Raw genomic sequence first — 11,434 nt, forward strand, 5'->3', positions numbered from 1 at the left:
CCCAAAAAGTATTTTCTACATTTTCAAAAATCAGAACATGCAGTAGTCAAAGTGGTTCCTCGAAAAACAGGAGTCAAATACTGAGACCCAGAGATCCGTAAAGTTTTAAGAACACTAATGCAGTCACTCTACCAAACTGTATTGTTTATTATGGCAATATGCTCAAAATAAGGGGAAAGGGGGCGTCTGCTGCAGGTCATAAACTGACGGTAGGGGGCGTCCTTACACTCTCCTTGTTGACAAGTCTGTGCAGGAAGATGACGTGACGTAGGACAAAGTGGTTGGACAGTGACGTGTGTTTGATGTTTGATCAACTACAGTATAAAAATGACTTTGATCCACGTTCAGAAGACACACGTACGCAACTGTGGTCAAAGGTCAACTGCGCCTCTGTATGTACACGACAAAGACGACAACGAGAACATTTCCTGCTTCTGATTTTTTTAAAGTTGTTTTTTCTTTGTTTAACTTCTGCAGGGTAGAAGTGTGTTTATCTGACCAATAACATGGACACACACACACGGAGGTCCATAACATGAGCGCACAAGTAAACTAGACACGCAGGATTTTTGTTTTTTTAAACCTTGCCACATACGTACACACTGTTTGGGAGATGTAGGATGTCTTGAATAAAGATGTGGAAAATGAAAAATAATGTTTTTGTTTTTGTTCCAGATCTTTGTCTCTGCAGGGTTAAAACAAAACACAATGGTATTTGAATGACTGCTAACACTGGACTTAACAAGAACTAAAAATAAAATAAAATAAAAAAGCAACTCATAATTAAATTAAAGAATATTAAATAAAACAGAATAAAATGAGATAGAGAAAAAATAAAATAAAATCCAACTGCCTTAAACTCCTAGAAACTGAAGACCGGAGCTTCGTGAACCAATTCCAACCACTGAAAGCAGACGTGTTTGTTGAAGCTGGCAGTACTTATGATTTTCAAAGCACTTTGGTTTTTGTATATATTCATAATATAATATGCATGCTGATAAAGATTATTATTTAAAATCAACGGACGGTAAAACCCCATTTTTGACCGTGTCAACACAGCCAGCTGCCTTAGAGAAGGAGGACGGTCGTCACCAGCAGCTCTCACACATGCAGACTCCGTTCCTGTGCCAGACCAGATTGTGCAGAAAACAAACATTTATATTGTGCTGAGTCTGAATAGAACAGTATGGCTTCATAAGAAAAACATTCAGTCAAACAGGAGAGGAAAAAAAAAAAGAAAAAAAAAGAAAAGTTTGTTGACTTCCGTACATGTCAGAGTACAACAGGATGCAGGAGTTCGTTCGGGACAAACGTCATCTACTGTGACTTTAAACACAAAAACGCATGCAGACCTGATGTTTTATTACAAAGAAAAGATCTATGCCTTATTATGGGGTCCTCAGTGTTACTCTTCCATAATTAGTAGAACGACCTTCAGCAGAAAAGGCCTGAGCTTTTATAACAACCTACGGTTCCTCGCACTGATGCCAGCCGCACCTGTGCCACCACGGCCCCGCCCAGGAGTCGCAGGAACAGCGGGGAACACTCGTAAACGTGGTATAAAAACGTGTTTTTTTTTCATATCATATATATTAGGTCTACAGTATATACGAACACAAGTGTGGTCTGGTCATATAGCCTCACCACACGTATATATTATCATTATTGCACTCTGGCTACACATATTAAGTTAGATAGATAGTTTGGTTGTCATTGGATGTACAGAAACACTGCGTGGTGTCGGAGCTGATTCAGCTTCAAAAACAGTTTTTACAAACACAGGTTCAGTGATGCCGTTTCCTTTAGACTTTGTTGATTACAGGTGCTGTGTTAAGGCCACATTTCCAGTGTATTTGGGCCAATAAGAAAAGGTGATTTGTATAAAACTGGGTGATATCAATTTGAGTTAAAGCCAAAATGATCAACTGTTCATCCAGTTAAAAAATATATATATATAATTCTTGGGGCTGGCATCACTCAGCCTGCCTTTCAGAACTGTTATCTAGACACCACATACGTACATACAAAGTCTGAGACAAAGCTACGGAAACACATCACATCCCTGTTCTTTTCTCTTTTTTTCAAAATAGAAAAATAAAATCTCAGCCCTGCGGCCGCAGCGGTGCGGACCAAGGGTGGAGTTGATCCCCTTCACTGCTCCTTCGGTTTTGAAGAGAAACATACATTCACGGGAGGACAACGAGGAAAGGAAAACAAGCAAGTGGGAATTTAAATTTGTGTGCAAAAACATCTCAGATTCCTATAAAAATATGTGCATATGGATAGAGCTATTTTTTTTAATCTCACCAAATACAGTATTTTCCTTTATTTACAACACACAGAGACATGTAGACGACCACTCTGCCCCCCCACACCCCTACCTCCCCGCCCTGTCGTCGCAGGCAGAAGAAGAACGCAATCAACTCACAGGACGACAGACCTGACAGAACGCACACGTAGGAAAACAGACGCACGCCCACTCTCTCTCTCACACACACACACACACTGCTCTGATCAATGTGATCAAGGAGCAGAGGAGGGGCAAGTAGAACTCCTGTAGAAAACCTGAAGTTGCATATCCCACATTTCCCTCCATGCTCGCATGTCAGAAACCACTTCCCGGGCGAGGGTCAGAGGTCATCAGCCAGACGCTGCTTCCTGATTGGCTTGCATGGGAAGGTACAGTGTGTCAAAAAAACTTTGGCTACGAAGTTTGGTGGCTTACGATAAGTCTCGGTGTGTGTGTGTTGTTCGTATTAGTCCAAACACACAATGTACAGTGGATTCTGTCCGACCGGTGCAGCCTCAGTGGATCTGCCGTCCTCCGTGCTCGGTTAAGAATCTCTGATCCACCTTTATATCCACCACTCGAGGACAGGGCTTTACCAGCAGCTCTCTAAAAAGAGTAAATAATGTCTTTGAAGAATTAAATCAAAACAAAAACAAAAAGAAAATCCTCCTCCTCAAACTTTTGCCGGTTAATCCAGAGATTAAGGACCAAATAAATGACTTCCTGAAGGCAACGCTCGACGTTCACTGGGCGGTCCTGCGGTTCTTTGCACTAAATCCTGCGCCACCTCCCAGTCTGTTGTCGAAAGGTGAGGAGCAGGTGGCGGTGTCAGTGTCTGACAGGCCAGCTGACAGGCCACTCATGAACCTGGACTGTGGCTGGTCAAAGGTGAACTGGGGGAGGGGGACACAGTCCCCTGAGAGTGAGGCGTGCCTCTGGATGGGGGAGAGGGAGTGTGTCTGTGAGAAAGGCATCGGGTTTGGGACCAGAGGTGCATGAGGCTGAATGAAGATGTGTGGGCTGATGGGGATGTGAGAGTGCGTGGGTGTGGAAGGGTGCGGTGGCGTGCACGACTGCATGTGCACCGGAGTGGACGCCCGTGAGGGTGTGAGTGTATGAGTGGGTGAGAGGGCTTGTATTGTTATGGGTACGGGCGCCAATGCTGCGTGCACCGGAGACAACATCTGTGTGTCCGCCAACACGTCCTGGGTGTGTGTTTTTGAGGGTGTGTGATGGGTCAAGTCGTAGGACGGCGTCCTGCGTCTCAGCGTCATGCTGCAGTCGGCCGTCAGCTGCGGGGGTGAGGCCGGCTGCAGGTGTTCTCTCTCTGAGGGCGGGTGGATAGATATACAGGGAGGACTAATCTTCTTCTTCCTGTGCCCACCTCCCACCGACTGCACCCTCACAGGGAATGCTTGGCCTCCCCTCTCCGTTCTGCGGACCTCCTGCTCAAAGGCTCGGTCATCGGCAGCGACTCCGCTCTGAGGCAGACACACCTCGATGGAGTGGCGTCGCTGCTCCTCTGGGAAACCGACCGACAGCGACGCCGGCTTCTCCAGGAAACCCTGGTTGTCGACGCTGAAGCCCTTCCTGAAGTCTCGGTCCTTCAGTCCCACCTGAAGCAGGTTCAGTGTGCTTTTTGATGAAGACGATGGCAGCATGGAAGGAGGAGGAGGTGAGTAGTCCAGGGAGTAAGGGGAGGTGTAAGGAGAAAGGGAGTGGCTGCGTCCCACCTTCCCTCTGCTCTCCAGTCCATCCCCCTCCTCTTCCCTCCACCTGTGGCAGGCTGAGCTGGTGATGTGACACACCTCCTCGTCAGCCGGGTCACGGACCGAAGTAGAGGAATATGGTCTGGGTCTATGAAGGCCAGGGGAGCGCAGGGGGTGACGGGGGGAGGGAGGTGGAGGCAGCAGTAGTGATGGGGAAGGAGGCGGAGGAGGAAGAGCCGGAAGAAGAGCCGACAGATGAGCAGGAGAGGTGGGCGGAAGGGGGAAGGCAGAGGCAGAGCCGGGTGGGAGCGAGAGGGCCATCGGTGACGAGGGAGGCGGAGGAGGAAGGGGGGATGGAGAGGATGTTTGAGGGGAGAGTTGTGAAGGGGACGGGGGAGGCAGCTGGGCGGGGTTTGGTCTCTCCTGTTGTTCACAACTCTGTGACTCCACGGAATCCAATTTAACAGCGACCTGCCAAAACACAGCGTGATCAGAGTGTGTGAACGGCACTGGTGGAGTGTGTGTGTGTGTGTCTGCAGCACTCACCTGTCTGCGCAGGGCACGTGGAGAAGGACTGGGTGAGGGTGGGGCGATGCGGGGTGGAATAAGGTTGGAAGGTAAGCGAGGACGAGCAGGCGAGGCGTCTGGTACCTGGAGCAGAGCGCGACCCCCACAGGGCTGGGAGTGAACCGACGTCACCGAGCCTGAAAGTTTCAAATGCAATCGCTCAGTGACACAGACACGTGCACAGACACGTGCACCAGCCTCACTGTCAACACATGCACTTCTCCAGCAAAATACATGCAGAGAAACGCTCTGCAACTCAACACTACACACACTTTATATTGACAGCAAATTGGAATTAAATGACCATTTCATCAAATGTTACTTTATGACACATTTTAAACCATCGATGCTCAAACTTCCAACTGCTATCAAAATAAAGCCTTTAAGAAGAAAGTTAAACCCTAACAGGAAGTCAGTCAGGAAGTCAAGTTCTGATTGGACATAAGATCCTGGTTACATTAAATCCAGATTACTGCGTCATACAGTATCACTTAATCCAGAGATTCCCAAACTTGTTCTGTAGGGCCACACTTTTGTAGATTGGACTGGTGTCAAGTCCCCCAGCCTCACTTTGAGAAACTTACAGCAGCTGCTTCAAGAAATTCTTATGAAACCTCTACACTTGGAATCATCATGATTACATTTTGGAAATTGGAAATATGGAATATAAAAATTAATTTGCCTTGTTTGCGACCCCCACTAATTGCTCTCTGACCCCTGGGCGGGGGGTCAGGGGAGGTTGCCCTTTATTTTGGGAACCAATGGCTTAATCTATACATGTTACAACAGTAGCATGTGAGTTTATTTGTCTGGGCAGTGAAGTTTGTAACCAGGTTCTTATTGATTCTGGTCACACAGGTCCAGTTCACCTGTGAGTCCAGACTCAGTTCAAGTGAAACCTGCAACGTCAGAGTTCAGTCCAATTCCATTTTTCGAGCTGCAAAGTCACCGGAGTCACTCTCATCCCTGACTTTTCTGTGACTGTGACTTTGCAGCTCGGCCGTTCATGTTCAGCCTAATAGTCTAACTGAGCCATTCCACAGCTGAGCAGATGAGCCTGTGAGAAGGTGGCACACGTGTCGAGCTCATCCGCTGCAGTGAGTACCTGGAGACAGAGGGGCGGGGCTTGTTCAGAGGCTGCCCACAACATGTCGTTAGATTCTGACTGGAGATACAGTAAAACACACTCGTCAGTGTCGGCCGAGGTCTGTCTGGCAAAAGCCAACGTTGGCACACTTTAGGAATTGAACAAAATCCTTAATTGAAACCAATTTTTAATTTTTTTTAGACTTATATTTTATGACCAAAGGGAAATAGAAAGTTATAGGATGTTGAATGACAATGACAAAATGTACTGATGTATTAGTCAGGGGCAGGGACGAGGTCCAATCAGCACTGATTTCATCATGTAAATTAAGGGAACCAATGAGGATCCAATTATTGTGAATGTGCGTCCAGTCATAGGATGGACAGGAGACGAAAACAGGATCAATTTGAGAAATACCGTGTCCAAAACGTGTCCACTAAGACAGACAAATGGACACTTGAACTTTAAGGGTCTACAAAAACAAGACTCAACACAACACAACACAACTCAGGGCGAACTGAGAAAAAAAAAAGAAATAAAAATCTGAGGTGGAAAAAATAATGAATCTTATAGTAGCATATAATGTGTTAAAAATATTATTATATGGTTGAAATAAGTTTCATTATTTCAGTATTAAAGCACCTGAATGATGTTGTTGGGAATCAATCTCCTCCAAAGGATAGGGGGCGCTGGCGGGCCTCACAGGGCGGAACATGTAGCTGTCATTAGGTAGAGAGTGCATCCTGGAAACGGACATTTTTCTGGGTGAGAGCAGCTCAGGGTTTATGTACTGCACTTCTTCGTCCTGCAGGGGGAGACAAAGACCATTATGTTGATACATTGACGCACAACGTTCAGTTTTATTTAATAACATTGCACCAAAAAAGTTTAAAAAAAAAAACACCCTTCTGATATGTTGACTCTGAGAGTCAATATCTATGTATATATAGTAACTTTTAAACCATTAAAAAAATACTAATTTTCTTATTATTTCCATAATGATCTCCATAATGACTCCAGGCTGACCAGTAGGAAATGCTCTACCTCTCCAGGCGACTGTGGACATGGTCCAACATAAGCTCCATCCACCGAGCTGCTGTTGGACGTTGTGCTTAGTTTGCGTTCCTGCTCCATGGCCATTTCTAGGGCGATCTCTGCGTCCATCTCTGCGTCCTCTTTGGCTTCCTGCAAACACATACACACAGACATCCCATGGTCAGCGTGTTTACCGTCATGTTTACAGTGAACTTGGTCGTTCCGTACACAGCACCTTGTTGCTCTCCTCCAGATGTTTCATCAGAACGGCCACCACCACGTTGACCAGCACAAACTGGGCCATGAGTACGAAGGTGACAAAGTAAATGGGCGAGACCCAGGGCAGGTAGGACAGACAGTGGCGTTCGTCCTCCTGACACTCCCTCAGTGTGTCCTTCAGAGACAAAGACAGACAAGACAAACATATTGGACAAAATAAAAAAAAATCTTTACTATCTCTGTGGTCAGAACTGGATTGAAGTTAGGATTATCTTTTAAGGTGGACTTTAAATGCCATTATCTGTCTGCATGTTTTTAAAATTTAACACCAAGATAGAGTGTGTGTGTGTGTGTGTGTGTGTGTGTCTGAATCCGTACTTTCATAATCCCGTTCCAGTTGTCACCTGTAGACACTCGGAACAGTGTGAGGAAGGCCATTCCGAAATTCTCAAACGTCGCGTGTCGGCTCAAGCCCTCACACGGGTTGTTGTCGTTGCACTCTGATCAGAAACAAAGACGGATGTGATATTAATCAGGTGTAAAAATAATTTACCTGAAAGATGTAGATGCTGCAGCCGCGGTCATGGTGAGTGACAGTTAATCAATTAATTAAATGAAGTGGCTGATGAAGTGAAATGTTGTAGAGAATGAGTTTCTCTTTTTATTACTTAAAGAAAGAACAACACTGCAACAAAGACGGGACATAAAAAATGTAAACTTCTGTCATGGACTGCACTGCTGTGAACTCTTTTTCTGAACACATTGCATGAAAAAGGAGCTGGAAGGAGCCGTTCCACTGGGAAGGCATTATTCAAACAAAGGAGACAGAGGAGGGGAGAGGAGAGGGGGTGACAGATGGCAGGAGATACTCTGGATTTCACAAAGACAGTTCAGGCAGAGAAATCTTCCTCTAAGTCGTGACTGCGATAGCCTTTTTTTTTTTCATTAAAGCCATGGGCTGTGGTGTGGCTTACCCAGTTTGCCAAACAGCTCCACTCCCAGGGCTGCGTAGATGAAGAAGAGCAGCATGAAGAGGAGACCGAGGTTTCCCACCTGGAAAGGAAAAGTTTACGTCAGCACCGTCGACACCAGACGAGTGTACGTGTATGTGTGTTCATATGGCAGAAGGAAACGTGATGGTCTTCAGCTTTGTCAGTTTGAAACCCATGTATGGATGTGAAACTTGTTTACTGAGAAGTTTGGAAAACTTCAGAAATGCAGCAAAAAGGAAAATTATTCTTCAAACTTTCCAAAACCCAAGAACTTCAGTCAACGCTTGAGTTAAAGTTGTGGTATTATTTATATATGAAAGATTCCAAAATCCTCTCCTTAGGCAAAAGAACATTTATATATCATACATTTCTTGAGGACTTTTCCTCCATTCGTGATTTTATTCATGCTTTATTAGCAGAACTATTTGTGCTGTAAACATGTTTGAGTGTGTGCTCAACTGGCCGGCCTGCGGTCCACATCTGTCTACTATATTCTACACGTGGACTCCCGGACCATTGAGAATTTCAGGTCTTGTTTTTTTTGCCTGTACTGGGTTAAACTGAACATGTTACTGCATTTACAGTTGGAAGATGACTGTGTTTTCAGACGTGAGGTGCGTGGGAGGAACAGCAGTGGTTGTAGTGAAGCCATAAAACCTGTCACTGTGTACGATTATGTGCACACTCTACTGTGCACCTCCTGTTCCTGCAGCTGTTTTTGTGGAATGATGTTTTTTTGTTTTGTTTTGTCTTAAAATCCATTTGTGGAATGATGTTTTTTTGTTTTGTTTCGTCTTAAAATCCATTTTCTTAAAACCCAAGTCCTCGTGAATCTGAACACTTTGTAGCTAATTAAAAATGACGGGGGTGTACGGCAACGTGTGCATCGCAGTCTCCGCGGCAGCTGGAGTCTGTGTTCACCTGTGGCAGCGCCTGCATGACAGTATCCAGCAGAGCTCTCATCCCTGTGGCCATCTTCAGAAGTTTGAGCACTGCAGAGAGAGACAGAGGGGGAGGGAGAGAGAGAGAGCAGTTGTTAGAGACACAGGAGGGGACGTCACAGCCGAATTCAAATGAGTGGACGTGCGCTCCACCTCGTGCTATTCTGAGAACTCTCATGATCCTGATGATGGTTGGGTTTATGGGCAGCGCTGCGTTCATTTTCAGCTCCTCCAGTGCGATGCCCATGATGGACAGGGCCACGATAGCGATATCCAGCTGATTCCACCTGAACAAGTCGACAGACATCTTTTCAGTGCTGTGGTCACTCACACAAAAACATCACAAACCTGTTGTTACTCTCCCAGGGTGTGTTTCTTTTACCTGTCTTTGAAGAACCTCTGGATGCCGAACGCCACCAATTTGAGCAGAGCCTCGATGACGAAGATACACGTGAACACGTAGTTACAGTACTTCAGCACCTCCTCTAAATACTGCAGACAGACCGACGTACAGAGACACAAGCACAGTCACGAGCTGATGATTAATAATTCTGACTTTACAAGAAAAAAATCATAACCTTTTATTTTTTTCAAATGTTTTTTGGTTGTTAATACATTTACCTGTTTTAAATTAAAAGTGAAGAATATTGTATATGTATAGGACTTTAAATGTTTTATTGTTGGATCTTTAAAATAATTAAAATGGATTTGGATTTTTTTTTTACTTATCTCAAACAAGTGAATATATAAAAAAATATAATGAAAATGACTGAATCAGGCATAAAAAATGACCAGTGCGGTCTTTTACAAGAGTCTGCCATAATCATTTTCAGGACCTGGCAGAGAACACTGACTGTTATGACCTGACTTAGAGACTTGATGCAGTGCCAGGAGCCCCCTGCTGGCAGTGAAGTCTGAGTTCATTACACTTAAACAATAGCCTTCAGTCTCACTAATATTTCTGGGTGTGTGTTCTGTAAGCAGTTCCTTTCTGCCTTATCTAGACCTTTGCAGACAGTTCGGCTGAGGAGACCGTGTCCAGCTGAGAATCAGGACATTGTTTGTCTAGAAAACCTCTTCTTCCATCGGGTTTATTGTTCTGGTAAAAGTTGTCCAGTTGATTCCATCTACAGTGAGGCAGTTTACCCAAACCCCAGCATCCATCTCTGCAGGTCTGGATCTTTATCACTCCTTCAAATATAATCTACAATCTTCCATAAAAACTTCCAGGCATCGTTTATTTCTGCTGTTAAATCAGTCAGCTGTAGATTATGGAGACATTCAGGGTTTAGTGTTTGCCTTTAGTGTAGAAAATCAAGCCTTGTTGTGAATCTTTTGTTTTCACATTTGGGGAGGGAGATTTAGTTTTAAAGTTTCTTTAATTCCTTTTTTTTTGCCACATTTGAGCAAAGAAAAAAAAAGTCATTATTCCTCAAATTACCACTGAACAATGTTCTGACTTCAGCCACACTGGGATGATAAACACCAAGATGAATTAAATGACTGTTAAGAATTTCTGGCTGAACTCAAGTATTTTGTGTAAAGTAATGCTGCCCAAGGGCTTTAGGGAAGAGATTCTCTCCAGAAGTCATTTTAGATTTCATTTACAGACACCACTCTGTCTGTCAGCTGTGATCAACCTCAACCTCTTCTTATAAACACTGAGATTAAAGAACTTTTTGTTGCAACGGTTAATGAATGTTTTAAAAAACACATTCTTCTTGATTCCGGTCTACCTGAGCATGTTACTGTACCTGCGGCTGCTTGTAGTGCTCGATGCTCATGGTGACCACGTTGATGCAGATGATGAAGGTGATGAACAGGTCCAGGTAGTGGCTGGTGCACAGTGTGTGGACGGACAGACGCAGCGGGGAGTAGTCTGCGTAATAAGGCCTTTGTTTGGCCTCTGAAGAAAAGACAAGGAGAGAAAGTTAGTAAAAGTCAGTAAAAAAGTGTCTCAACGTGAAACTGTGAAGGACAAATATGACGTATGCAGTGGTGAGCACCGGGAGACAACGGCTGGCTACCGTCCTTTTGGACCATTTGTGTGAAATGATTCACTTTTAAGTTGCGTCACTTTGCACCTGTTAGCTAGCAGTTGTTTTGCGATCCCCGTGCGCACCACTGTCTGTATGTGAAGTTCCAATCATGGACATGAGAGTCACAGGTACCGTAAATAAACTAAACTAAAGACTAAACCATTCATTATCACTCATGGATTCTTCAAACAGTGGTCAGTCCAATGAACCCAAGAACAGTTTCACTCTGACATTTCACAAAATCCAGCTGCTCCAATACTTTAATTCTATTCAATACTGGAAATCACTGCTGTAGATTCAGATCCAAACTGGTATTTAATGTCTTAATGAAGCTGTGAACTCATGTCCATGATGATTATTTGCTACTGTGTTTCACTTTGCATGTCCATGTAAATGCCCCCGCCCCCATGTTTACCATGCCCAGTCTGTCTGCAGCATGCTGACATGCCTTGAATGTAGATCTGCATTCATTCAACATAATTTTATACCAACACGATTTGACATGTATTTATGTTATTTTCATAATGAGTGAAGTATTTAAAAATGGACATATGT

The 11,434-nt window shown here is 44.4% G+C and overlaps 1 protein-coding gene across 2 annotated transcripts; it reads right to left on the reverse strand.

Moving 5' to 3' along the window:
- Positions 1–6: 6 nt before the first annotated feature.
- Positions 7–11,094, reverse strand: LOC103393272 (voltage-dependent T-type calcium channel subunit alpha-1H-like). Of its 2 annotated transcripts, XM_008330174.3 has the most exons (11): positions 10,595–11,092; positions 9,223–9,332; positions 8,994–9,127; positions 8,821–8,891; positions 7,882–7,960; positions 7,286–7,407; positions 6,924–7,082; positions 6,698–6,838; positions 6,296–6,458; positions 4,546–4,703; positions 7–4,470 (listed from the first exon to the last, which is right to left on the reverse strand). In XM_008330174.3, the coding sequence occupies exons 1-11, from the start codon at positions 10,622–10,624 to the stop codon at positions 3,034–3,036; spliced, it is 2,604 nt and encodes an 867-aa protein (XP_008328396.2). In that variant the 5' UTR covers positions 10,625–11,092; the 3' UTR covers positions 7–3,033. The 2 variants fall into 2 exon arrangements, with proteins under 2 accessions (XP_008328396.2, XP_024920070.1); XM_025064302.1 differs by having other exon boundaries at positions 8,821–9,127; positions 10,595–11,094.
- Positions 11,095–11,434: the final 340 nt, after the last annotated feature.

Source organism: Cynoglossus semilaevis, chromosome 17 (assembly GCF_000523025.1).
Source record: "Cynoglossus semilaevis isolate Cse_v1.0 chromosome 17, Cse_v1.0, whole genome shotgun sequence".
In the NCBI taxonomy this organism is placed as follows: domain Eukaryota; kingdom Metazoa; phylum Chordata; class Actinopteri; order Pleuronectiformes; family Cynoglossidae; genus Cynoglossus; species Cynoglossus semilaevis.

Excerpts from the sequence above, each read along its gene's own strand:
- LOC103393272 (XM_025064302.1), bottom strand. The coding sequence starts at position 10,624 with ATGAGCATCGAGCACTACAAGCAGCCGCAG. Across the intron at positions 9,128-9,222 it reads CAGAGGTTCTTCAAAGACAG|GTGGAATCAGCTGGATATCG; the intron begins GTAAAAGAAACA and ends CGACTTGTTCAG. Across the intron at positions 6,839-6,923 it reads ATCTGGAGGAGAGCAACAAG|GAAGCCAAAGAGGACGCAGA; the intron begins GTGCTGTGTACG and ends ATGTGTTTGCAG.